Source organism: Schizosaccharomyces pombe (assembly GCF_000002945.2).
Source record: "Schizosaccharomyces pombe strain 972h- genome assembly, chromosome: II".
NCBI classification, from domain to species: domain Eukaryota; kingdom Fungi; phylum Ascomycota; class Schizosaccharomycetes; order Schizosaccharomycetales; family Schizosaccharomycetaceae; genus Schizosaccharomyces; species Schizosaccharomyces pombe.
The window spans coordinates 3,555,693-3,579,949 of NC_003423.3; the positions used below are offsets into that span (position 1 = coordinate 3,555,693).

The following is a 24,257-nucleotide window of genomic DNA, read 5'->3' on the forward strand; positions in this document are numbered from 1 at the left end:
TGTAGGTTGTACTTTTTTATTTTAACAACGTGAATAAGCACTTTTCCTTAAAATAATTACAGTTTATTAACGTTTACACAAAATATTTTCGTTAAGTTTGATATTGCGTTTTATTTTTTTTAGCTATGCAGTTCGTAATTATCATTAATGATATGTTAGACTACTTGATTTTCGTATGTGCACTACATAGCGGTACATATGGTTGTATGATAACGGGGGTTACGGATATCCTTGTATGAAGGCGGTAATGTAATTTATCTCTAAACAAACCACCACAGCTGAACTAAAGAACGTTGTTCCTTTGATTTTACATCTATCATTTCTAGCTAATAAATTAAAAAATTTATTAGTGGATCTACATCGTATTGTTATCATTTGTAAGACGATAGGTAATCAGAACATGTGACATATAGTAATTCGTAATTGTAATGTAGTATTGTTAGCATTCATTTCTAATTCTTGAATGATCAAAAGCACTCGCTATATTATGTTGGTTCGAACTTTTTGAGTTCATCGAGATCAGAAGTCGTTATTAACAGGAGCAACAAATGCTAACGCTACAGTATGTTTTGTGGTAAATAATTCTTTAAGTGTAAATTGATAACTTTTTGAATGAGTTGCAATTTTGTTGATTCAATATTTCTGTCATTTATCTATAGTTTGTTTATCAATTTGATTATCTTGGTGCGTTTGATTTCCTAATCATTAATATTTATTGTTTATTTTATTAGTCCTTAATATATTGCTTCCTAATAGAATCGCCTAGGTTTATCATTATGATTTAAGAACCTGATAAAAATAAATGAGTTGATAAATTGTACATATAATCAAACACGGTTTTTTTTTCTATGACTAAATGGGTTACTATCTAAAATAATTTTTTTTGGTTTCTCATTGAGAAATTGAAGCCTCATTATTTTTGAATTTCAAAAATATTGGTTTGTGTTGATTAAATCATTTAATCTGAGTCATTAAATATCCAAACCTGACAAGTAGTAATAGGACCATTAATGGTAGCCAACTAAGTATGGGTATAACGTTTAATTTTTTTTTTTTTTAAACTACATACTTTAAATAAAATCTAAAATAAGGAATAAATTTCAGAAACAATTACTCAATTAGTTAAATTTTAGTAATGTCGAATTCTAATAGTAAGTCAATAACACAACAGTATCCCTTTTAAACGAATACTTATTTGCTCGTATCGTAGAATGTATAATTTACAATCGCAGTTTTAGCTGTGCCTATTATTTTCACGTGTTAAAATTTATTCGATTTTTGTCCTCAGATGGAAGGTGTTACTCTAAGTACTCTACTAAATCCCCAGCGCTTGTTGCACGACTAGGTAACGAAACTCAACACCTTAAGTAGGCTTGCCGTATTGTATCGTGAACCATACCTTACTCATTCCTTATCACGAACAGTGATTTTATACTTGTATATTTCTATTAAATTTAAAATAGAAGGGGATTATACAAGAAGCTATCGAATGTTAAACGTAAAAACAGGCGGCTGTTTTGGTTGTTCATACTGTATATAGGAAAGTTGAGGTTAAGTCAAAAGAAAGAAGATATATAGAAGATGCGCATTTGGTTTAAAAAAGTTCCAGATGGGATTACTTCCTCCGTTATATTGTCTGAAGATCATCTGGTTGACGATTTAAAAGATGCCATCGCTCGGAAATTCCCTATTCGTATCAGTCAGTATTATGATGCACCTGAGCTTTCGATTCGTGTAGTAGCTCCACCAAATGCATCATCGGAGTTGCAATCTAGAGAACTCAGTCCCAACGAAAGCATATTATTTGTCATGGAAACTTATTATCCTCATGGTCAGGATTTTAACGACGCGCTTCTAGTAGCGTCGCCGGATACCTCAGTTGCCTTAAGATATCGCTCTTCTCAACTCTCATCCTCTACATTTGAATCAACACCTCCCGTTTTTTCTGAATACCCACCTAACATAATCCCTACCCCAGCGAACGAAACAGTCCCGCGTATCAAACAGCCATCCATTGCTCTTGATTCACTTGAGAGCCCGGTTTCTGCCCCTTCACGACATCAAAGTACTTATTCTTATAAAGGAGGTCCTTTAAATTATAATTTACGAAATGCATCCCGAACTAGGTCCCATCAAACTCTTCCTTCCTCTAATGTAAATAAAACTGGCGTACTACTTTTGCCTCGTTCTTCTAGACAGCAAACATTGGCTTCAAGACCCTCTTTACCAGATCTAACTTCAGCTGACAAGTCGCAACCATCAGACGAAGCCGAATCCATTACTAGAAAAAATTCTATTGGAATGTCGACTCGGTCTGATGAATCAACAGCTGAAAAATTGGCGAAAGCCGAAGTCGCGACACCCACTAATAGTAGAAGTATTAGTCATTCATCGCTTTATACGAAACAATCTGGTACCGCAGGAGTCCTTCCCGCGGTTAATGCTGATATTGACGCAGCAAATAGGATGAACCCTGATATCAGTTCTCAATTTCCTATAGCAGACAACAAAGATCCCTTAAATGCTGATACACAAGCCCATTTAGGATTTCCTTCTAATCAAATAGATGGAATTGTTGGTACTTCACCAGTCAATGTTCTAACAAGTCCCGGCATAGGTGCGAAAGCACCTTTTGCTAGTCTACTTGAAGGAGTGATTCCTCCAATTAACGTTTTGATTGTTGAAGATAATATTATTAATCAAAAAATCCTAGAGACTTTTATGAAGAAGCGCAATATTTCCTCGGAGGTTGCTAAAGATGGGCTTGAAGCACTCGAGAAGTGGAAAAAGAAATCTTTTCACTTGATTCTAATGGACATCCAACTTCCCACGATGTCCGGTATTGAAGTCACCCAAGAAATTAGGAGACTTGAGCGGTTAAACGCAATTGGAGTTGGTGCTCCAAAATTGACACAACCGATACCTGAAAAGGATCAGCTAAATGAAAACAAATTTCAATCTCCTGTGATTATAGTGGCACTTACTGCTTCTAGCCTAATGGCTGATCGAAACGAGGCTTTAGCTGCTGGTTGCAATGATTTTCTTACAAAGCCTGTCTCTTTAGTTTGGCTAGAGAAAAAAATTACGGAGTGGGGCTGTATGCAAGCGCTTATTGATTGGAATGGTTGGTGCCGTTTTCGCGGTCGATGATATTAGCCTTACCAAATTTTGTATCACTGTGTTTTGTTCTGTTCACCACAATAAGTCGAGCTCCGCTCATTTTATTTCCGTAATCTTTTATTGTATAAAATTAATCTTTTGGTTATCAATTTGTCGGACGCTATGGTTTGCTAGCAAAATAATTTCCTCTTTTCCTTTACCTAATTACCTGCCTTAATTATTAATGGATCAGCTTGTCATAGATACTTATTGCTAATTGTGTTATCCTTATAACTAAACACTTTCTGATTTACCTAATATTATGTTGTACATTAAAACTCCAAAATTTCGTTATTCATCTACAAAGATAATAAAGTAGGATATCTTATTTTCGTATCTAATATTTTAGTTGTAAAGACTTTTAATATGTCGCTAAAAAATGAGCGTATTTCAATCTCGTGTGCATCATTCTTGATTGCGTCCATACCACACTTAAACACCAATATTTTCTGTGTCTTTTGTTTTAATACGTTTTTGTAATTAATAGTAAACTGTGGTGTTTTTTTTTTCTTTAAATTTTTTTAGAAGATTTGTTTTATAAAAAATGACTTCTATCTCGAAAAGAAAAAATCAACAGGAGCATATACCCGCAGAGGATCTAGAAACACCAAAATTACCAAAGCGAGAAAAAATCGAGGGCACAAAAGAATCTAACAAAGTTCGTATCATCATTTTATTGGGATATTCTGGTTATGGTTACCATGGGATTCAAATAAATAATCCCCTTAAAACAATTGAAGGAGATGTTGTAGCTGTACTTAAAAAATTGGGCTATTTAAAAACAAATAACATTGATGCTGAACATTTGTGTATTGCGCGAGCAGCTAGAACAGACAAAGGGGTCCATACATTAAGAAATTTAATATCATTAAATCTTTTTGTCGATAAGCCACTAGATATTTCCTTACTTAAAACTGAGTTGAATGAAGCACTTTGTTCTCAAATTCGTGTGTGGAGTGTCTTTCCTGCGCCAAAGTACTTTAATCCTAGGATTTCTTGCGAGTCAAGGACATATGAATACTTAATTCCTTCTTTTGCTTTACTTCCTCCTAAGCCCTCTTGTCCTCTTTTTAAAAAAATGCAGAAAAACTTATCAAGAAAACTGGATAATGAGTTAGAAAGAAATTTAGTTTATTCAATGAACGATTTGATTTCTTTTTGGAATACAGTGAAGCTTAAGCAGAAGGAAATACAAGAAATGTTTGATACTAATAAAGATGCATTCACTAACCCATTTAAAGGTATGTTCTATGAAAAGCCTATTCCGGCTGGGATTGTAATACCTCCCCAAGCAAAATTAAAGAAGGCTTTAAAGCAAGCTGAATATTATTGCTATATGAATTATCGTATAAAAGAGGATCGTTTAAAGGTTTTACAACAGCTTTTAAAGAAATACGAAGGCCGGCATAATTTTCATAACTTTACTGTCACTGATGACTCCACATCACCAAGTAATTATCGATTCATTGAGAGTGTTACTTGCGGAACTCCTTTTGTTTATGAAAACTGGGAATGGATTCCTGTTACGATTAAAGGTAATTCTTTTATGCTAAATCAGATTCGTAAAATGATGGCTCATGTTCTGATGATTATACGAAGCTGTGCTCCTACGGGATTAATAGACAAAGCGTTCGATCCAAATATAACGATGAACATTAGTAAAAGTCCAGGTCATGTTCTTCTTTTAAAAGATATTAAATTTTCTTCTTATAACGATTCTGTTACAGATGGTCTAGAAAAAATTCAATTTGATTGCTTTGAAGAAGACATTCTGTCCTTAAAAATTAAAACTATTTACCCCGACATAATTAAGTTAGAACAAAAAGAGAAACTGTAAGTGCTTTATTTACATACGACATTAACATGCTAGATTTTTCAGTTTCCTGTCTTATATCGATCAACATACTGGACATCAATTTGATTATTTATTTGGATGAAATGTTCAAGACACTCACAGTCTATTTTGACAAATAGATAATTACAATTTAAAGCCATTTCGTCTCTTTCTTTGTAAACCTACTGCTGCAAGCAAGCTAATTTTTTGCAATTGTCAAGCATTCCTACTAAGCAAAAACCCTACCCTATAAGAATATTCCAGTCACACGCCCTGTTAGGTTTAGGTAGCGCTAACGTATATACACATATTAACCACTTCGTAAATAGCAGAGTAATTAGTTTAGGTTTTTTCTAATTCAAACTGATATATCTTATTTTAAATCGTGCTCTCATGTAGATAAATTTGCAAAACTGGAAATGAAAATGTTCATTCGCTCGAAGCTAGTTTATTCACCTTCTTTAGATTTCATTTTCCCTGAAGAAGGTTGCTAAACCCTAGCAAGAACAAATTTGATGATATATCGGACTACTTGTATCTTCATAACAAGTTGGCCCCTACGAGCATCAAGACAGATTAATCCAATAAATGAAATGTCTTTCCCTTTTACTTTTGCTGTAAAATTGCGATTACTAGTGATTGATATATTTGTAAATTTTTAAATAAATGTGAACTTAGTTATTGTAAGTGACTCTAAATTTCATTTGTTTACTCTTCCTTTATAGTTACTGTTTCTGAATATGCGACCTTTAGAGGCACTTAGTATGCCATATAATGGTAAAAACATTTGTCTTTTTAATGTGGTATATCGTTATCCAATCTATTTCCAAACTTTTGATTTAAAATAGTATTTTAAACTACTTTATAAGTAGGAATTTTTACTTATAAGATTTTGGAGAGATCAATTCTTTTGTTTTATTGAAAGTGAAGTTTAGTTTGGCGTTCAAATGAACCTTTTGTTTACAATACGTGTGGTTTGTATTTTTACGTTCCTCAGTGTTATGTCAGTTCAACACTCCGCCATTTCATATACTCCTGCGACGATACTCTTAATACAATTCGCATTCTTTGAGTTTTTAAGTGATTGTCGTTCTAAAAAAAAAACATTATTTATTAATTCTAAGAAGGATAATTGAAAATACGTCCTATCTTTGCTTTTTCTGCGCATATCATTTGCATTGTTAATATCTTGTAAATATCAATGGCCCGAGATGTAGATAATAAGCAAAATGCTAAAAGGATATCACGAGATGAAGACGAGGATGAATTTGCCGGAGAATCGATGGTTGGTAGAACGTTAGACAATCCTTTTCTGGGTGAAGATGAATTCGAAGATATTTTTGGCTCTGAAAGCCAATATATATCTTCTTCAGGCCAAAATTCTACCAATCCATTCCTTGCTGATACAAGAATAGAGAATAGTCCTTTAGGAAGTGAAAGTAAGGCCAACCAACTTAATAAGCAAGGTACAAACGTAAATCACATTGAGATACCTTTGCGCGATTTTAATGACCCTACACAACCTGAATCTTTCCTACCACCTCCTAAGAATACATTTACTTCGCGTATAAAAAAAATAAAGAACTTATTTAAAAAAGAGAAGAAACAGGTTAAGCCAGAAGATCTTGGTCCTCGACAGATCATTTTAAATGATTATTCAGCAAACCATTTCTTACACAACGCTGTGTCAACTTGTAAATACAGCGCTTTCACATTTTTACCAAAATTCCTAAAGGAACAATTCTCAAAATATGCAAATCTATTTTTCCTTTTCACGGCTGTTGTGCAGCAAATTCCTGGAATCACACCAGTTAATCGTTATACAACGATTGGCCCCATGTTAATTGTACTTTCAGTTTCTGGTATTAAAGAAATCATGGAGGATATAAAGCGCAAAAAACAAGATCAAGAATTGAATGAATCGCCTTGCTACGTTTTACAGGGGACTGGTTTTGTTGAGAAACAATGGAAGGATGTAGTTGTTGGTGACATTGTTAAAATCGTTTCTGAAACTTTTTTCCCTGCTGACTTAGTACTTTTATCATCATCTGAGCCAGAGGGACTATGCTATATTGAGACTGCAAATTTGGATGGCGAAACTAATTTAAAAATTAAGCAAGCTCTCCCAGAAACAGCAGGTCTTCTAAAACCAGTAGAGCTTGGTCAGCTATCAGGAGAAGTTAAATCGGAGCAACCGAATAATAATTTATATACTTTTGATGCCACTTTGAAGCTTCTTCCCAGTGATCGAGAACTTCCATTATCTCCCGATCAGTTATTGCTTCGTGGTGCTCAGCTTCGTAATACGCCTTGGGTGTATGGCATTGTTGTATTTACTGGTCATGAATCTAAACTTATGAAGAACACTACAGAAACACCCATTAAACGAACTTCCGTCGAGAAGCAAGTGAACTCACAGATTCTGTTTTTATTATGCATCTTTGTGTTTCTTTGTTTTGCCTCTTCACTTGGAGCTCTCATTCATCGTTCGGTTTATGGATCAGCTTTATCTTATGTTAAATATACTTCCAACAGGGCCGGCATGTTTTTCAAAGGGTTGCTGACTTTCTGGATTCTCTACTCAAATCTTGTGCCAATTTCTTTGTTCGTTACTTTTGAGTTAGTCCGATATATACAGGCACAGCTAATCAGCAGTGACCTTGATATGTACAATGAGGAAACTGATACTCCAGCTGCATGCCGCACATCTTCTCTAGTTGAAGAATTGGGTCAGGTTGGATATATTTTTAGCGACAAAACAGGTACATTGACGAGAAATCAAATGGAATTTCGTCAATGCACTATAGCCGGTGTTGCATATGCTGATGTTATTCCTGAAGATCGTCAGTTTACCTCAGAAGACCTTGATTCTGATATGTACATATACGATTTTGATACGCTTAAAGAAAATCTCAAACATAGTGAAAATGCAAGCCTTATACATCAGTTCTTACTAGTTCTTTCTATTTGCCATACGGTTATCCCAGAGTATGATGAATCCACTAATTCAATTAAATATCAAGCTTCTTCACCGGATGAAGGTGCCTTAGTGAAAGGTGCTGCATCCATTGGTTATAAGTTTCTAGCGAGGAAACCGCATTTAGTGACTGTAAGTATTTTTGGAAAAGATGAAAGTTATGAACTATTACATATTTGCGAATTTAATTCTACTCGCAAAAGGATGTCAATAGTTTTTCGTTGTCCTGATGGAAAAATTCGTTTATACGTTAAAGGTGCTGACACAGTCATTATGGAAAGGTTAGCATCCGATAACCCGTACTTACAAACTACGATTCATCATCTTGAAGATTATGCTACCGTGGGTTTACGTACGCTTTGTATTGCTATGCGGGAAGTCCCGGAAGACGAATATCAAAGGTGGTCAACAGTGTTTGAAACTGCAGCCTCTAGTCTGGTTGACCGTGCTCAGAAGCTTATGGATGCTGCTGAAGAAATTGAAAAGGATTTAATCTTGCTGGGAGCTACCGCTATAGAAGATAGACTGCAAGATGGAGTTCCTGATACTATCTCAACTTTACAAACAGCTGGAATAAAAATCTGGGTTCTGACCGGTGATCGACAAGAGACCGCAATTAATATTGGCATGAGTTGCAAGTTGATTGATGAAGACATGGGTTTAGTTATAGTGAACGAAGAAACGAAAGAGGCTACTGCTGAAAGCGTAATGGCTAAGTTATCTTCTATATATCGAAACGAAGCTACCACTGGAAATGTTGAATCAATGGCTTTGGTTATAGATGGGGTTTCACTTACTTATGCATTAGATTTTAGCCTAGAACGCCGATTCTTTGAACTGGCTTCTTTATGCCGTGCCGTGATATGTTGTCGTGTCTCACCTTTACAGAAGGCTTTGATCGTTAAGATGGTTAAAAGAAATACAGGTGAAGTGCTATTAGCTATTGGAGATGGCGCTAATGATGTGCCGATGATTCAAGCTGCCCATGTTGGGGTTGGAATCAGCGGTATGGAAGGGTTACAAGCAGTTCGAAGCTCTGATTTTTCAATTTCCCAATTTTGCTATTTAAAAAAATTGTTACTTGTTCACGGATCTTGGTGTTATCAGCGTCTCAGCAAACTTATTTTGTACTCGTTTTACAAAAACATTGCTCTCTACATGACTCAGTTTTGGTACGCTTTTTGCAATGCATTTTCCGGCCAGGTAATTTTTGAGTCTTGGTCTATTTCACTGTATAATGTGCTTTTTACTGTTCTTCCACCGGTGGTAATAGGTATATTTGATCAGTTTGTAAGCGCTGGTCAACTTTTTCAGTATCCGCAACTTTATCAATTAGGTCAAAGAAGTGAATTTTTTAACTTAAAAAGGTTTTGGTCTTGGATAACAAATGGGTTTTATCATTCACTTCTTCTATTTCTTTGTTCCATTGCTGTGTTTTACTATGATGGTCCTAATAAGGATGGTCTCGCGTCAGGTCATTGGGTGTGGGGTACTACACTTTACGCTGCAATACTAGCTACTGTTTTAGGTAAGGCTGCCTTAATTAGTAATCATTGGACTCAATACACTGTAATTGCTACCCTCGGATCTTTCTTGCTATGGATAGTGTTTATGCCCATTTATGCTGTTGCAGCACCCGCTATCGGATTTTCAAAGGAGTACTACGGAATAATTCCACATCTTTACGGGAATCTAAAATTTTGGGCTTCCCTACTTGTTTTGCCAACAATAGCACTGATGCGTGACTTTGTGTGGAAATATTCATCCAGAATGTATTATCCTGAGGAGTATCATTACGTTCAAGAAATTCAGAAATATAATGTCACAGACTATAGACCTCGTATTGTCGGGTTTCATAAAGCTATCAGGAAAATAAGACAGATGCAGAGAATGCGTAAACAGAGAGGGTATGCTTTTTCTCAAGGTGAAGAGGACCAGTCAAGGATTTTAGATGCATATGATACTACACATACTCGTGGAGCATACGGTGAAATGCGTTAGATACGTATTTTTCTCTATTATTTTATATTACATTCGCTTTTGGTTTCTAGATCTCAGATTTCGATGAGTTTTACGATGTTAAGTTGTTTTAGTTTATCACTCGTTTAGAATTATTATGTTATTCATCCTATTAATCGATTAACAAGACGTTTTTTCTGTATTACTGTAAGAATTTCTTAAAGCATAAAGACGCATTGGTACCACCAAATCCAAAGCTGTTTGACAAAGCAACATTAATGCGGCTCTCTTTAGCCACATTCGGCACATAATCGCACTGAAACTGCTGAGGAATATCAGAGTATTCGAAATTTAACGTAGGGGGTAAGACGCCCTATACAGTTTTGTTAGCAATAGAAAGTTTGAGTAGAATAAAATACCTTTTGGACAGTCAAGACCGTATAGACAGATTCGATTGCACCTGCTGCTCCTAAAAGATGGCCAATAGAGCCTTTGCTACTAGATACAGGAAATGCCTCAGGATTCCGGTTCACATCACAAAGTAACCTAGTAATCGCTATGCTTTCTGCTACATCTCCAAGCTTGGTTGAAGTTGCATGAGCATTGATATAATCCAATTGACTTGCAGAAAGACCAGCTTGTTTTAAGGAACGCTTCATAGCATAGTAAGCAGCATCCCCATTTGGATTTGGAGCTGTAATATGATATGAATCAGATGCCAAACCATAACCGACTATTTCAGCATATATATGAGCATTTCGATTTTTGGCATGCTCCAATTCCTCAAGGACTAAGGCAGCGGAGCCTTCTCCAATTACAAATCCATCACGATTTGCATCAAACGGTCTTGAGGCCGCTTTTGGATTATCGTTGAACTTGGTTGACAAGCTTCTTGCTTTTGAAAAACCAGCAACGGTTAGCGGATTAATACAGGATTCAGAACCACCGGCAATAATAACATCTGCATGTCCAAGCTTTATAAAATTGAAGGCATCTCCTATAGCATGACAACCTGCTGCACATGCTGTAGTTGTTGTGTGATTTAAGGCAGTAAAACCATATCTTTGTGAAATATACCCTGCTGGCATATTAATTAGTATTTTAGAAATGACCCTCGGTGAAACTTTTCTTATTCCAGCCTTATTTAATACACCGTTTTCATTTAAAGCATCGTCAAGATTTCCTATGCCAGTTCCAAAGCAAACTCCCTTTTTTGTTAGTATACAGTTTTCTGGATTCACATACCGTTGCTAGCTTTTCTTGTTCATCTATGTCAATCCACCTTGCATCTTTTAATGCTTCAGCTGCAGAAGTGAGAGCTAACTGGGTAAAAGTAGCTACTTCACGTAATTTCCCTTGGTCAACGTAGTCTAATACATTCCACTCTTCCTTTTCTTTTCCCCTTGGTATCACTCCAGCAACTTTGCTTGGTATTTGCTCATACTCAGGAAATCCTTTAAGAGATACGATACCTGATTTTCCTTGAATTAGATTTCGCCAATTGGTTTTAACTCCATTGCCTAGAGGGGTTACGGCCCCCAGTCCAGTTATTACCACACGTTTCATTTTTCTAGCATTACTTTGTGGAAATAATAATAGATTATCTGTCGTTTCTTTCGACAGGGTATTTGAGGCGAGAATTTAACAGTATATAAATCGATCAAAACTGTGTTTATGTTATCGATTTCAAAGTTCTGATTGAAAGTGGATTAAATGTTCAGTTTTTATGCATGGTCAAGGTGTGTTGGCTATTAAAGTTAAGAGACTGATTGAAGCGAGGTGCACCCTGTTCGTTTAATTACAGTTTATGCGATAGTTAAAGATTACTAGAAGGTGGCCTTGTAACAATTACTTCCTGTACATAATTAAACATCCTCAAGGAATACCGCTGTTATAGAAATGAATTAGCACCATAGGAAAAATAATAATAAATGTAAAGCTCAAATTTAATAAACAAAGAAGAAATTAAATATATGAATATATTATTAAAATTATTTCTATGAATAAAATTACCTAATTAGTCTAAAATCACTGTACACTTCAACCATATATATTCAGGCCGTTATGAATAAATCTTTAGTACATGGTAAACTCGTAAAAATTGATTTTTACTTATTTTTGACTCCCCTCATTTGAACTGGAGCCTTGTTTTCATTACGTATCGGCAAACCATTAACAGAAGCCAGTTGTTTATAGAATTGCACGACTTTGGGGTGTGCCATCACCTTCGCAGGCGAAAAATTAAGAACCTGGAGACCTTCTTGAGTAGTTGCACGAGATAAGGCAACATACGCTTGCCCTTTCTCAAAAACACGACCCAAATCAACCTTGACTCGATCCAAAGTCTGTCCTTGTGCCTTGTGAATAGATATCGCATAAGCCAAAATAAGAGGAATTTGGCTTCTAGAAGCTTGAACCTCACCATTGGGAAGCTCAATATTCCAAGTTTCCCGTTGTACAACAATTGTACGTTCACCTCCATTTGGAAGTTTAAAACGAACTAATGGCCATTTTATTGCCGTGGATGAAGCTTTACGCATTGCAATCAATTTATATTTCTTTTGCTTAACGTCTGGAAGATCAAAGGGTGAAATGTCTAAACTATCATATTCAAAAGCATTTCTTCCCTGCATTTCAGCATCCTTTTTTTCCATTTGATAGGTCTCATCATCTATGAAACCTATAACTTTTCCAAGAGATCCATTTACTAACTGATCATCTATATTCTTTATAAGCATTACCTGAGCATTTACCTTTAACACTAAAGTGGCAGGAGCCATGCACCCTTGCAGTAATCGGTCACGAAATTCTTTATCTCGAACAGTACCCGAGTCAATAGCGGTAAACGTGACAGGATTTTGATTAATTTGTTGCATACGCATATCGTTCGAACGCTCAACCTCATAACGTGTGGGAAATAACTCTGTCGGAAGAAGCCCATCTTCATATTCAATCGTTCTATTAAGAACTTTGAATTTTCTAACCGATTCATCAGATAATTTCCCGAGGCGCAATTCATTAAGCATTTTGACAAATTCCTCATCCTTTTGCCGAAAAACGTGAGTCAATCCTATTGTAAAATCAAGTGCGCTTTTCCATGTCTGAGATTCGAAACAGAATTTCGATTCTTTCCCATTTTCTGGAACAGGAGGTAACTGAAAAAAATCCCCAGTTAAAACCAACTGAATTCCACCAAATGGCTTACTATCTTTGCGAATAACACGCGCAACCTCTTCTAACTTGTCCATTAATTCAGCATCGACCATAGAAACTATAGTTATTAGTAAATATAAACTCACTTAAATTGTTTACCTTCATCAATGATCAAAACTCTGGTGCGCAACCAACGATTAACACACTTCTTATTTTTCTTTATTTTAGATACCAGGAGGTCGACAGATTCACGAGCAAGGCCTACCCCAGCAAAGGAGTGAAGTGTTACACCGCCGATATTACAGGCTGCCAAGCCTGTAGAAGCGGTAACAGCAACTCTGTCAGATTGCTTTCTATATTTAGATTTTAGGACTTCAATTATTTTTCGGAGGAGAACAGATTTACCTGTTCCAGCAGAGCCCGTAAAAAATATACTGTGTTGTTGCTCAACAACCATGTCTAAAATTCTTTTTTGCTCATCGGAAAGGAATATGCTAGGGACAGATTTTTTACGAGAATCACTTGTCTTAAACAAAGAAGATCCTATTGGCGATTTGGAAGCAGAGTTTAAAGGAACAGAAAATTTTTTAGATATCTGTGGGGTAGACTTAGATTTACTCATGCGTTTTTTAGCCAGACTATCCAAAGAACTGCTTCGTCCATTGCTAAGCTTATTTGAAGAATCATTAGATACAGTGTGTTGACTGATATCAGCTGAAGTGCTGGTTCTTTTAGGATCAGGATCTCCATATCTGTAAGGATCCACTGCCCAAGGAAGGGTTCGTGAGCGTTTTATTCCCTGCCTCGTAATATTACTAGATATTACGCTACTTGCGCCTTTTTCAGAAGTATGGTCTTCGTAAATTTTTGAGAGATGATTTTTTGACCGCTTTTCGCTCGAGAGCATTGATTTAGTTAACTTAGTATGCTCGATAGGGGATGAAGACCAAGGAATTGGTTTTTGGTCAATATCGTTTTCTAAAAGTAGATCATCATCAAAGTCATTTTCATCAATATAGACGCCATTCGCTATTTCAGTGGAGTATTTACTACCCAAGCCAGAATTTTCAAAAACGGGCAGTGAGGGTTTCGAAACATCGAATCCCACGGTGTTATCAAGTTGTTTTAAGCTAGCAGCAGAACGACCTCTTTTGGCTGGTAGGGTTATTGGAGATGACGGAAGGTTATCAGACTGGCTAGAAAATGTTTGCTGATCATCATTAGTAGAGGAGCGAGAGGAATTGAAGTTTAAAGAAGCGGACGAAAAACCGCCCAATTTGTTCAAGGAGGGTTGATGCGATGACTCGTTTTGTGTATGAAGCAAGCTGCTTTTCTGCTGAGCTCTTTGAAACATGACGGGGATACGTTTCCTAAAAGAGTGACTAAATTTATAAAGAGATTGGCACGAAAACATTCATCGAATTACTTCAAGAAACTGGAAGGCGATCTGTACGCAGGTTGTCTAAAAAAAGAAACCGTAAACGAAATAGATCACCCAAAATTGTTTGATCGAAGAAAAGCAACAAGAAAACAATTTCAGTTTGAATTTAAACAACAATCTGCTACTGACTTATGCGACCTCGACCTAACACCTATGATAAGCGGTCCAAGCACATAAGAGTTGGAAGTATCCCTTTGTTGATTGTATTAATTGGGATACCGGTTGAAGAAATTTGTCAATGTCGAGGAAACGGCTGTTGACAAGGAGGTACAGAAATGAAAGCGCTATACTAATAAAAATCAAATTTACGGTGGTAGTGGACGAGACAAATGAAAGCGCGTATGTCAAGACGCGTCACGTCTGTCACCACCAGGCACGTGTTTTTTACTTCACAACTTTTGCACAAATTTTTTATCATTCAATACTGTAATTATCATAAAGTCCTTTTTACATTAGTCGTTCCTTAAGTATAACTTGCATAATTTGCTTTCGGGGCCTATGCAATGCAATGCAAATAAATTGACTTTTGTTATAATATGTTACAATCGAAGCAAATATTAACCCGTGTTTACAGTAAGTTATTAATTTTATAATATTTGATAAAACGCGTCTACGATACCATATCCTCGGAAGTCTGTAAATAATAAATGCTATCAATTAATAAATTATATACTGTATGTAGACTAAAACAATCAATACTAAGTCGAAAATTCAATAATGAGCGACAAACGATTTAAATTCGTTGACCAACCAACTTTGGTAAAGATACACAAAAACATGCATCTTTAGGTAAGTATCGTGTTCTTCAGCAGTCCGTGTCAAACATCCCGTTTTAAAGAGACTTTAGAAGTGGAAAATAACATAAAAATACAAGGTTACGGTTATCACAAATACCTAGAGTCATAGGAGGGATAACTTCAACAGTAAGGATTGCCAATCGATTTGTACTACCGACAAATTTAAAAGGAAGAACAATTAGATTAATAAAATTTCAAAAAAAATGAAAATAGCAAACAAAGAAACTAGAAAGAATGAGAAAAAATTAATAGTAAACATTTATAACTCAATATAAAAAAAACAGTATATTGGATTCAGCAGAAGTACTAAGGATAAGAAAGATTCAAAAAATGCAAATATCACAGAGCACATGTACTTTTGTAATTTCTAGTTAACCTTCTTTGCATTCTTAGCCTTTTGCTTTTTCTCGTAAGGAGTTTCAGACTTGGGAGGCATGTAAGTTCCCAAAACGTGGTCCCAGAAGGTAAAGAAGGGCTGGCTAAAGTTCTTTTGGAAACCGTAAGGTTGGTGATGAAGGTCATGGTAACGAGCATTATTGGCAAAGAACATTTGAAGAGGGTCATAAGGGAATACGTATCCACAGTGATCATCAACAGTCTTCAAGGTAGAAAGGGTGAAGAAAATAACAGCTTGTTGAGGAGAAAGACCGGCGGCGAGATAAGCAACACCAGCGCCAAAAGTGTCCAAAATCAAACCTTCAAAGGGATGGTTGTAAAGGGCACCCATAGCATAGGGAACTTGGAGACGATGGTGATGGGCATGAATCATGTTGTAGAGCTTCTTGTTGTAGTGGAGGTAACGGTGCCAGAAGTATTGCCAGCTGTCAATGATGAAGAAAGCAAAGAAGTATTGGAATGCGGGAACAATAAAGTTATAAGCCAATTTAGGGGCAAAGGGAGCAACTTGTAACAAAGCAGGCAAATTCTTGCTGAAGAAAGCCTCGTAGCGTAACATTTGCTTAGCCTCGTCAATGGGTTCAGGATAGCCCTCGAACATGGCCAATGCGATTCCAACGACGACTTCGCAAAGTTGTTGGAAAAGCACGGCTTTAACAACAGCCATCTGAGGAACACGGTTGCGTCTGGCTATCTCCTCCGGAGGATGAATGCGATACTTCTCAAAGACAGGTAATTCAATGTAATGCAAAAATCCGAAGAAAGCAGAAGCAACCCAGTAAATGATGACAGGAGAAACCAAGGAAACGGTCACTGGGTTCCAGGTAGTTAACATTTCAACGGTGGTAACCATAGTGGCAAGAAAAATTCAAATTCGAAAATATAGCAAAAAGTTAAGTGAAAGTGTAAGAAAAGAGAGAAGCTGATTAGTTATATATATGCGAATATATATCTATGTGTCTAGACTGAAGAAAGAAAACAGTTGGTACAATATATACAAATCACAAACGGCAAGAAATGTGATTTATACAAACAATTGAAAAACGATGAAACCAATAAGGAACCTTTTAAAACAACAAGTAATAAAAAGGATATTTAAACGAAACAAACCTCTTTATTTGTTCGATTTTCAATAATTTGTCTTTGGGAAAAACAAACTATCAAACACAACGATTGTGGCGGAGGTTCGGTGAGCTAGTTTGCGATGGTGACAATTTATATAATGCAAAGCAAAGTTTAAGGTACAAGCTTTGCGCGGCTGTCTTTGTCGATTTACCGATTTAAGCAGCGAGATGTAGTTAATTTTTAAGAAACGGAACTTTCGCCAACGAAAAAATCCGAAATTGATCAGTATGGACCAACAAAATTAAATTGATAAATTATATCGATCTGTCTCAAGGGAGAAGGGAAGGCGAGAACAAAAGTAATAACCGTCGGTGTTTTTAGACACAAATGGAATTACAGATAAATTAGAAACTTGCAAGTTTTCAAGTTTGAACACTAAAAGATGTCAAAAAATTGAGACGTATTGTATTCGGCAATAACAAGACCTTGTTATTTTAACAACCAAAAACTAAGTGCCTACAATAATTTGCAATTGAAACTATTACAAGAAGGGATTAAAGATTAAGCTAGATTGCTTGACCCTAAAGTTGTGAAAGACTTTTTGAAAAGTAGAGGAATTGGATGTTTTTGAACTGCGGAATGCAGGTTAAAACTGCGATATATATATTTTGCTGGTGTTCTTGAAAACACGAGATTTTTTTACAAATCGTATCATCTCATTGTAGGCAAAATCTGATGTTTTTTTTTTGCTGGTAACATGTGATGTAGCGGATCTAAACTACACTACACTATATTAGAGCGGGAAGCAAATATATCTCGCTATAATTGTTAGGGACTAAAAAATGTGGCTACAAGTCGTAGCATTCAACGGAAGCTTTTTGTTACTTTTTACTCCCTTTGATACTGGGATTTTTTTAAACTATCGGAAGGGTTAAAGTTGTACATTCCGCTGAACACAGATAGTAAAAAAAATCGTTTGACAAAAAAAAAAAAATTTGTTTTCCGTTTTTTGTTTGGAATCCGTCTAGGTCGTTAGTAATTTAACAATTTCAGCGAAAGACAGCAATTGAATGGGTTTTAATTTTCGGTACAAAGAGAATTGACTTTTTATGAAGCGACTACGAAGGACACTTGATATTGCTATTTTCAACAAAAAATAACATAATGTCGATAATTAAACTACCACGGCTTGTAAATAGAAAATAGCACTGAAGCGACCTGTGAAATTGTCAGCGTGCTATTGCTAAACAATGATTCCGTGTAATTTTATATGATTGTGCTTTCATAACAGATGTGCATGCGTAGAAAGAAAAGCTATAAACAATCAACATAGAATACCATTCACACTAGGAGTAGCATACCTTAAACTCATAGGATCCAATGAATTAACTTGCAAATCCATTTAATAGTTAGATTGACTGATTTGTACCAAATTGGTAAAATGCCGGTCCCCATCCCCTCTAAAAAAAGGACTCTTTTATTTACCGGGATGCCATTGACATCTCTTCTGTTTTGCATGTTTTGGAATTGAAAATGCAATAATAAAAAGGAATCAATAATTTTGGATTCCTGTCTAATAATTGACGGTTTTGTTATCTTGGTTGAAAAATCCATCCCAGCTGCCTAAAAGCTGCTACAACCTTTGTTTAATTAGTGCGACACAGTTAAAAATACTATATGTTTCGTAATACAGTGGATGATTTCCATTAAACTTTTGACTAGATCAGCAGCGATTTTTAAAGTACATTATACCTTAGCCGGCTAAAAACATATGGATTTGGAAAAACTACTAATGAATGTATTAAGAGTGAACATTACAGTCGGGTGCTTTGCAGTACAAATATCCTGGTAGCTGCATTAAGAAAAAGATATAGTAAAGCTGTTAGTACAAAAAAAAAAGTAGTAAATAATAATATAATAAAATAACGCTTGATAGTCTTTTAAGAATTTCATTTTTCGAATACCGCCTTGTGAATTATGCGTAGTTTACTTGTATCTATATCGTTTCAAATTTTCATACTTCAAGGATTTCCCTAAATGAATTCTTGAATCCCCCACTGAAGTCTTTTTATCCCACTTTAATTTCATACCACAGTTAAAATCATTTGCTAACCTTCTATAGCATATAAACTTATGTACCCCCAGTAAGGTCTTTTTCCCCACTTTAACTTTTAGTATTAGCTGCACCTACCAGCATATGTCCCCCACATGTGTTTTTCTTTTTACTATGAAGGTTCAATAATGGGGGTATTCAAGTCAAAATAATCTTGTATCTGTACCGTCAGAGAAAACTCACCAAACGAACGAGCACAAGTATTAAATCTATAATCACTTACCTTAATGATTTCGTTTACTTTAATTATCTTATAATTGCATGAATTTTGATAAGCGATTGCAAAAACGAACAAATGTGATATAAATATGTTTGTATAGGTGATATCTTAAACATGGCTCGGACCAATTTACAATATCCTTACAAAGTCCTGTGGTGTGCTCAAGTTAAAGTCGTTAAAACGGGTTTAATTAATTTTTTTGCTCCTAGCATTCAGCGTCAACGTGAGAGAGTATGTGAGGGTTATCTACATGAAACCCCCCTGTTACTAATGCAAGTAGTAGAAAGAGAAGCAATAACTTTAGCAAAGACAGAATTCAAAAATAGTTTTAGTAATCTTCATTTTTTCTTTCTTTTTTGGCTGCTTAATTTCATTTTATTTTTCAGAATACATTTGTATTCTTGCAATTTTCGCATGTCGATTATTTGTGAAGAATACTACTAATGTTATCATTGTTACTTTTAAGAATTTTTTATATCTTTGGAGTAGGTTATTGGCAGTGGAATTTTGAGTTTATCTCATTTTTTGAAGTAGCGAAATTGACGCAGTATCTGATAGCACAGCTATTGGCTGTTAAATATAAGCGCCCAAATTTGACTAGTATTTAACAGTCCTTGGGTCCATCAGCGACACTTTGCATTTTTTACAAACTTTTTTCTAAACACCAATTTCTATTTCTTTGCAGTAATAAAGAGGTCCTGGACTGAAAACTCACTGTTGTACTTAATTAGGTGTAGGTTTGCATCCAGTTGATAAGGATTATAAAGTTTTTTCAATCTTCACGTTGAGATCGAGATTCATCGCTTAGCAGAAAATTTTTAGATTAGTGGTAGGTCGAAAAGGTTCTGGATTTTAGAAAACGGCTTTGATCAAACAACTTTAAAGATTAGATTGCTTTTATCTCGATCTTTGTTTACAATTTCATCAAAAGTTTTTTAAATTGCTTTTACTGTTTTTGAGGTTTGGAAGCAAAATCGGTTTCTTTCCTTGTGGGTTTTGGGATTTCTCTAATATTTGTATCTTTAATAAGTAATCTATTTTTGTGAAAAGGGCTTTTTGCTTAGCATTAACACGGATCTTTCCGTTGATTTGTTGTGTTTTATTTATCCTCGGCAGGTTATTTGGATACCTAGTGTAATATATATACATATATTATAAGTATTCTCGTTTTTATTGTTTTAATATTTCAATCCTCTTTTCTTTTTTTCCTTAGTTTATCGAGAAGATGAGCATCACACAAAAAGTAAGGAATTGGGTCGAAGAGTTCGACGTGATCGTCGCTCGTTCGGCATTCGGACGTTGGTTTCGTCTAGAGGGATGTGGTCATCCTCGGGAGCGTAAAGGCAGTCGCTTTTCTCTCGAAATTAGTGCTGGTCTTACTACCTTTTTTGCAATGGCTTACATTTTGGCTGTCAATGCTACCATTCTCGTAGATACGGGCGGCACTTGCGAATGTACTGAAGCTAATCGTGATGATTGTGACAAACTTGATGACTATGTACTTTGCAAAGAAGACTTTCATCGTGATCTCGTCACAGCCACCGCTGCCATTTCTGCTCTCGCTTCTTTCTGCATGGGTCTTTTTGCCAATATGCCCGTGGGTATGGCCCCTGGTATGGGTTTAAATGCTTATTTTGCGTACCAAGTTGTCGGATATAATGGCACTGGACGTGTTTCCTATCGAGAAGCTCTTTTAGCTGTTTTTGTTGAAGGATTCATCTTTACTGGTTTAACTGTTATAGGTCTACGCCAATGGCTGGCGCGAGTTATTCCTGCCTCTTTGAAATTTGCTACTGGTGCTGGTATTGGTTTGTATCTCACAATTATCGGACTCAGTCCAAGTGCTGGGTTAGGAGTCATTGGGCATTCCTCATCTGATATTGTCGCTTTAGGAGGATGCCCTCCAGAATACCTAAACGCTGATTATAGCTGCAACGGTCATCAATTACAATCAGGAAGAATGTGGGTAGGTATATTCTGTGGCGGTGTTCTCACTGCTATTTTAATGATGTACAAATTTAAAGGTGCTGTCCTTGCTGGAATCGCACTTGTCACTATCACAAGTTGGCCTAGACGCTCATTAGTAACTATGTTTCCCCACACGCTTACAGGGGATTATAATTTTGATTTTTTCAAAAAGGTTGTTAGCTTTCGAAAAATTAACCGTATTCTTGTTGCCCAACAGTGGAACGTTACAGGCGGTCAATTTGCCATTGCACTGATTACTTTTCTGTACGTTGACATTATGGATATGACTGGTACACTTTACTCAATGGCTAACTATGCTGGTTTGGTCGATCCTCGTACTCAAGACTTTGAAGGATCCGCAGTTGCTTACATCGTCGATGCTTTAAGTATTTCTATTGGGTCACTTTTTGGTTGCTCACCTGTTACTGCTTTTATTGAATCCGGGTCTGGTATTTCGGCTGGCGGTAGAACAGGGATTTTAGGTATGGTTGTAGGCATTTGCTTTTTCATTTCTCTTTTCTTTGCTCCTATTTTTTCAAGTATTCCAGTCTGGGCTACCGGTTCTACATTAGTACTTGTCGGCAGTATGATGATGAAGAGTACTACATTGATTAACTGGAGTTACCTTGGTGACTCCATTCCTGCTTTTATTACAATTGCTTTGATGCCATTTACCTACTCGATTGCGTATGGCTTGATTGCCGGTATTATTTGCTACGCTCTACTAAACTCCATTATTTATGCTATTGACAAAATGTCACGCGGTAGACTTGTACCGGCTGACTATAATCAAAAAGAAGCTTGGACATGGCGTGTCGAGGGGGGTTTATTGCCTCAATGGGTACGTCGCCTCTTTAAGGGTAACCGCAGATTTTGGGAAGATCCTGACGACCGCAAAGCTATGGACAATGCCACCTTAGAGATGGCTACTAGTAGATCTTATTCGGAGGACGGTAAAAATGAGAAAACTACTCATGAGGACGTTACAATGAAAGAAACATCTTTAAAGAAGATGGACGATGAGCGCATTTCTGTTGACGAAGCTGTTGGCGAAAGTGAAAGTTTCAGTAATAGACAACAGGATTTCCGGACGCCTTATGCTGGCATCGATATGGATACTGATGATCGTATTTAAACAGTTTTTACTAATACTATATTTTAGCAAATCTTGAACAATAATAGTATTCTGTCGGTAAATCTTGCTGGATAATTACGTATTTTAGAATATCTATATTGCTTCATCTTACATATTTCGCAACCTGTTATATATTAAATTCATTACTATAAATTAAAAAAAAAAAATATGTGAAAAAAATCTAACTTAAAAGGATAATCAAGTCTTGTATATTTGCGAGCTGAAACGCTTGAAGAATAGCCCTTGAAGCTTTTAAGATTGTAAATAAATAAAGCACTTCTGACGATTAGATTAAAAAAAAAAGAACCTCCGCGGTTATGAAAGCACTTCATCTAAAAGGGAAGCAACAGAATTCCTATCACTTTGCGCATCATTGCTTGCAAGCATGTAGCTTGGCGATTCTGCACAAATTGAAATTTCATCTTCAGTATAACTATCATGAAGCAAAAACGGCATTCTTAACTTCTGTGGATACTGTTCGACAAAAGCATGAGGTTCAATAGTCCATGCTAGATTAAGGTCATTAATGGTAAAACCTGCCGCATCATTTTCAGTATTTTTTTGTCGAATATTTTTGTTTAATATAGAAAAGCATCTGCTTAGAATGTTCTTTAGATGGCTTTCTAACCCAGCCAATATAATATCAGACACACCCTTTTGTACACCACCCAATAAGCCATTTTCAAGAGAAATAGCTGTAATTCGTTCTTTTAACGATTCTGAATCTGGAAGTTCAAGTGTTTCACATGCTAGAGGTGCAACATAGCCGGCTTTAATATCATTTACAAATACTAATGAGGTTAGTGAAAATATTACCCAAATTGTGGTTAAAAGGAAATTTCCGTTAATAAAAATTAAATGGTTACACTTTTGAATACTTCCTTAGAACCTATTAAAGAATAGGCTTACCTGAATTCAGCTTGTCTCGGGATACAGGAATTTTAGGTAATTTTGCAATTCTCGTTTCCAGCAGCAATCCTGAGATCAAACTTGGTGTAACTGGCTTTTCCTAGATATGTTTGTTAGAAAGGTGATAAAAAAGACTTATAATAAAGCCTACTTTTAAAGCAGTTTTGATCCTAGCCCGGTCTTTATAACTTAAAGACATTACTATTCGCTTGATTAATCGAACCTGTGCATTCTGCGAACTAATTTTTTTATGTAAAAATAAACTATTATCGACTTTCTTCCGTTTAAACCAAGGTAAATGATGTAGAGCACTAAAGGTATCATTATTTTTTTGCATCAATTTGAGAATATGAAAAATGATTGAATTGTGTAGTTTATCTAAAGTGTCAGAACAATATTAAATAAAAATTTATATCTTACCAAAATTTGATTTTCCAGCGAAAGTTAACAGCATCGACTTCATTTCCTTTCTGCTCAACTGTCCAATTAAGAAGTCCGTCATTGTTTTAGTATACACCTCGAAACTGCTACCCAAAAGTGATTGCATCTCTGAGATTATTTGCGAAATTACTGTGTTGGGTTTGTGCCCATTCGAGCTAGCGCTTTGAACTTTTTGTACAGTAACTCCTTCTGTCATTTTTCTAGTACAATTTAATCATCAAGGTCATCAAAATAAGTTTATGACAAAAAAAAATAATAGCAGAATTAAAATAGAAAGCTTAATCGCATAAGTCCCAGTATTGGTGTAAAACACAAGTAAATTGTTCAAACTTGTAGCTAAAAAGCAGATGCAAAAGTAAAGCTAAGTACAAATAAAGAACCTATTTTTTTTAATAGAAAGTTGTCTACAAAGGTTCTTAATGAGTTTCAAACAAAAAACTTTCAGACTTAGTAGAATGATGCCTTAAACTAGAAGTAGTCCAAGTTATTACATGCCAGCAATGCTTAATTTACGGTACGCTTCACTAAACATCAAACACTCTTCAGCCTAAAAAAATTTTAGTATACAGTAATAATCATCTGTATATTCTTGAGTATCTGATTTACTATTAATTATCTAACCACAAAATTATAAAATAGGAAAACGAATTTTAATTGTACCTACGTCCTTAAAATCAGTCGTGAAATGGG

At 35.7% G+C, this 24,257-nt stretch overlaps 9 protein-coding genes, 14 long non-coding RNA genes and 1 other non-coding gene across 24 annotated transcripts; 9 read left to right on the forward strand and 15 right to left on the reverse strand.

The window, feature by feature from the left end:
- Positions 1-225: 225 nt before the first annotated feature.
- SPOM_SPNCRNA.423 lies at positions 226-422 on the forward strand. The gene has a single exon (NR_150814.1). It is a non-coding gene; the product is annotated as a small non-coding RNA, stationary phase specific (non-coding RNA).
- On the reverse strand, positions 328-745 carry SPOM_SPNCRNA.6180. The gene has a single exon (NR_195530.1). It is a non-coding gene; the product is annotated as a non-coding RNA (long non-coding RNA).
- A 263-nt stretch (positions 746-1,008) lies between these two features.
- SPOM_SPNCRNA.6181 lies at positions 1,009-1,334 on the reverse strand. The gene has a single exon (NR_195531.1). It is a non-coding gene; the product is annotated as a non-coding RNA (long non-coding RNA).
- Positions 1,335-1,395: 61 nt separating this feature from the next.
- mcs4 (response regulator Mcs4) lies at positions 1,396-3,445 on the forward strand. The gene has a single exon (NM_001022404.3). The coding sequence runs from the start codon at positions 1,582-1,584 to the stop codon at positions 3,148-3,150; it is 1,569 nt and encodes a 522-aa protein (NP_596484.1). The 5' UTR covers positions 1,396-1,581; the 3' UTR covers positions 3,151-3,445.
- On the reverse strand, positions 1,521-1,767 carry SPOM_SPNCRNA.6182. The gene has a single exon (NR_195532.1). It is a non-coding gene; the product is annotated as a non-coding RNA (long non-coding RNA).
- A 29-nt stretch (positions 3,446-3,474) lies between the features above and the next one.
- SPOM_SPNCRNA.1615 lies at positions 3,475-5,204 on the reverse strand. The gene has a single exon (NR_150509.1). It is a non-coding gene; the product is annotated as a non-coding RNA (long non-coding RNA).
- Positions 3,583-5,420, forward strand: pus2 (tRNA pseudouridine synthase Pus2). The gene is made up of 2 exons (NM_001022405.3): positions 3,583-4,992; positions 5,030-5,420. Exons 1-2 carry the CDS (start codon positions 3,704-3,706, stop codon positions 5,094-5,096), a joined length of 1,356 nt encoding a protein of 451 aa, NP_596485.1. The 5' UTR covers positions 3,583-3,703; the 3' UTR covers positions 5,097-5,420.
- A 584-nt stretch (positions 5,421-6,004) lies between these two features.
- On the forward strand, positions 6,005-10,290 carry SPOM_SPBC887.12 (P-type ATPase). Its single transcript, NM_001022406.3, has one exon. It carries the CDS (start codon positions 6,195-6,197, stop codon positions 9,969-9,971), a length of 3,777 nt encoding a protein of 1,258 aa, NP_596486.1. The 5' UTR covers positions 6,005-6,194; the 3' UTR covers positions 9,972-10,290.
- On the reverse strand, positions 6,134-6,573 carry SPOM_SPNCRNA.6183. The gene has a single exon (NR_195533.1). It is a non-coding gene; the product is annotated as a non-coding RNA (long non-coding RNA).
- Positions 6,577-6,960, reverse strand: SPOM_SPNCRNA.6184. Its single transcript, NR_195534.1, has one exon. It is a non-coding gene; the product is annotated as a non-coding RNA (long non-coding RNA).
- SPOM_SPNCRNA.6185 lies at positions 7,247-9,976 on the reverse strand. Its single transcript, NR_195535.1, has one exon. It is a non-coding gene; the product is annotated as a non-coding RNA (long non-coding RNA).
- cem1 (3-oxoacyl-[acyl-carrier-protein]-synthase condensing enzyme) lies at positions 10,057-11,648 on the reverse strand. Its single transcript, NM_001022407.3, has 3 exons — positions 11,175-11,648; positions 10,349-11,137; positions 10,057-10,302 (listed from the first exon to the last, which is right to left on the reverse strand). Exons 1-3 carry the CDS (start codon positions 11,493-11,495, stop codon positions 10,132-10,134), a joined length of 1,281 nt encoding a protein of 426 aa, NP_596487.1. The 5' UTR covers positions 11,496-11,648; the 3' UTR covers positions 10,057-10,131.
- SPOM_SPNCRNA.6186 lies at positions 10,484-11,890 on the forward strand. The gene has a single exon (NR_195536.1). It is a non-coding gene; the product is annotated as a non-coding RNA (long non-coding RNA).
- Positions 11,891-11,900: 10 nt separating this feature from the next.
- On the reverse strand, positions 11,901-14,784 carry pfh1 (DNA repair and recombination protein). The gene is made up of 2 exons (NM_001022408.3): positions 13,242-14,784; positions 11,901-13,200 (listed from the first exon to the last, which is right to left on the reverse strand). The coding sequence occupies exons 1-2, from the start codon at positions 14,494-14,496 to the stop codon at positions 12,038-12,040; spliced, it is 2,418 nt and encodes an 805-aa protein (NP_596488.1). The 5' UTR covers positions 14,497-14,784; the 3' UTR covers positions 11,901-12,037.
- On the forward strand, positions 12,035-15,495 carry SPOM_SPNCRNA.6187. The gene has a single exon (NR_195537.1). It is a non-coding gene; the product is annotated as a non-coding RNA (long non-coding RNA).
- On the reverse strand, positions 15,157-16,904 carry sur2 (sphingosine hydroxylase/sphingolipid delta-4 desaturase Sur2). Its single transcript, NM_001022409.3, has one exon. The coding sequence runs from the start codon at positions 16,567-16,569 to the stop codon at positions 15,688-15,690; it is 882 nt and encodes a 293-aa protein (NP_596489.1). The 5' UTR covers positions 16,570-16,904; the 3' UTR covers positions 15,157-15,687.
- Positions 16,905-16,960: 56 nt separating this feature from the next.
- SPOM_SPNCRNA.1616 lies at positions 16,961-18,540 on the forward strand. Its single transcript, NR_150510.1, has one exon. It is a non-coding gene; the product is annotated as a non-coding RNA (long non-coding RNA).
- Positions 17,591-18,044, reverse strand: SPOM_SPNCRNA.6188. The gene has a single exon (NR_195538.1). It is a non-coding gene; the product is annotated as a non-coding RNA (long non-coding RNA).
- A 122-nt stretch (positions 18,541-18,662) lies between the features above and the next one.
- Positions 18,663-19,346, reverse strand: SPOM_SPNCRNA.1617. Its single transcript, NR_150511.1, has one exon. It is a non-coding gene; the product is annotated as a non-coding RNA (long non-coding RNA).
- SPOM_SPBC887.16 (uncharacterized protein) lies at positions 19,229-19,558 on the forward strand (the record flags this gene model as incomplete). Its single annotated transcript, NM_001022410.3, has 1 exon — positions 19,229-19,558. One exon carries the CDS (start codon positions 19,229-19,231, stop codon positions 19,556-19,558), a length of 330 nt encoding a protein of 109 aa, NP_596490.1.
- A 143-nt stretch (positions 19,559-19,701) lies between these two features.
- On the reverse strand, positions 19,702-19,901 carry SPOM_SPNCRNA.6189. The gene has a single exon (NR_195539.1). It is a non-coding gene; the product is annotated as a non-coding RNA (long non-coding RNA).
- Positions 19,751-22,422, forward strand: SPOM_SPBC887.17 (transmembrane transporter). Its single transcript, NM_001022411.3, has one exon. It carries the CDS (start codon positions 20,340-20,342, stop codon positions 22,215-22,217), a length of 1,878 nt encoding a protein of 625 aa, NP_596491.1. The 5' UTR covers positions 19,751-20,339; the 3' UTR covers positions 22,218-22,422.
- Positions 20,263-20,474, reverse strand: SPOM_SPNCRNA.6190. The gene has a single exon (NR_195540.1). It is a non-coding gene; the product is annotated as a non-coding RNA (long non-coding RNA).
- hfi1 (SAGA complex subunit Hfi1/Ada1) lies at positions 22,341-24,027 on the reverse strand. The gene is made up of 4 exons (NM_001022412.3): positions 23,547-24,027; positions 23,278-23,504; positions 23,127-23,226; positions 22,341-23,008 (listed from the first exon to the last, which is right to left on the reverse strand). Exons 1-4 carry the CDS (start codon positions 23,761-23,763, stop codon positions 22,533-22,535), a joined length of 1,020 nt encoding a protein of 339 aa, NP_596492.1. The 5' UTR covers positions 23,764-24,027; the 3' UTR covers positions 22,341-22,532.
- Positions 24,028-24,257: the final 230 nt, after the last annotated feature.

What these genes read in the sequence shown, in the direction of transcription:
- hfi1 (NM_001022412.3), bottom strand. Translation starts at nt 23,763, where the DNA reads ATGACAGAAGGAGTTACTGTACAAAAAGTTCAAAGCGCTAGCTCGAAT. An exon ending in CGCTGGAAAATCAAATTTTG is followed by an intron (nt 23,505 to 23,546) that starts GTAAGATATAAA and finishes CTGACACTTTAG; the next exon opens with ATAAACTACACAATTCAATC. An exon ending in CCGAGACAAGCTGAATTCAG is followed by an intron (nt 23,009 to 23,126) that starts GTAAGCCTATTC and finishes TAACCTCATTAG; the next exon opens with TATTTGTAAATGATATTAAA.
- SPOM_SPBC887.17 (NM_001022411.3), top strand. Translation starts at nt 20,340, where the DNA reads ATGAGCATCACACAAAAAGTAAGGAATTGGGTCGAAGAGTTCGACGTG.
- sur2 (NM_001022409.3), bottom strand. Translation starts at nt 16,569, where the DNA reads ATGGTTACCACCGTTGAAATGTTAACTACCTGGAACCCAGTGACCGTT.
- SPOM_SPBC887.12 (NM_001022406.3), top strand. Translation starts at nt 6,195, where the DNA reads ATGGCCCGAGATGTAGATAATAAGCAAAATGCTAAAAGGATATCACGA.
- pus2 (NM_001022405.3), top strand. Translation starts at nt 3,704, where the DNA reads ATGACTTCTATCTCGAAAAGAAAAAATCAACAGGAGCATATACCCGCA. An exon ending in TTAGAACAAAAAGAGAAACT is followed by an intron (nt 4,993 to 5,029) that starts GTAAGTGCTTTA and finishes TTAACATGCTAG; the next exon opens with ATTTTTCAGTTTCCTGTCTT.
- cem1 (NM_001022407.3), bottom strand. Translation starts at nt 11,495, where the DNA reads ATGAAACGTGTGGTAATAACTGGACTGGGGGCCGTAACCCCTCTAGGC. An exon ending in AACAAGAAAAGCTAGCAACG is followed by an intron (nt 11,138 to 11,174) that starts GTATGTGAATCC and finishes CTAACAAAAAAG; the next exon opens with GGAGTTTGCTTTGGAACTGG. An exon ending in CGGTCTTGACTGTCCAAAAG is followed by an intron (nt 10,303 to 10,348) that starts GTATTTTATTCT and finishes AAAACTGTATAG; the next exon opens with GGCGTCTTACCCCCTACGTT.
- pfh1 (NM_001022408.3), bottom strand. Translation starts at nt 14,496, where the DNA reads ATGTTTTCGTGCCAATCTCTTTATAAATTTAGTCACTCTTTTAGGAAA. An exon ending in AGTTTTGATCATTGATGAAG is followed by an intron (nt 13,201 to 13,241) that starts GTAAACAATTTA and finishes TAATAACTATAG; the next exon opens with TTTCTATGGTCGATGCTGAA.
- mcs4 (NM_001022404.3), top strand. Translation starts at nt 1,582, where the DNA reads ATGCGCATTTGGTTTAAAAAAGTTCCAGATGGGATTACTTCCTCCGTT.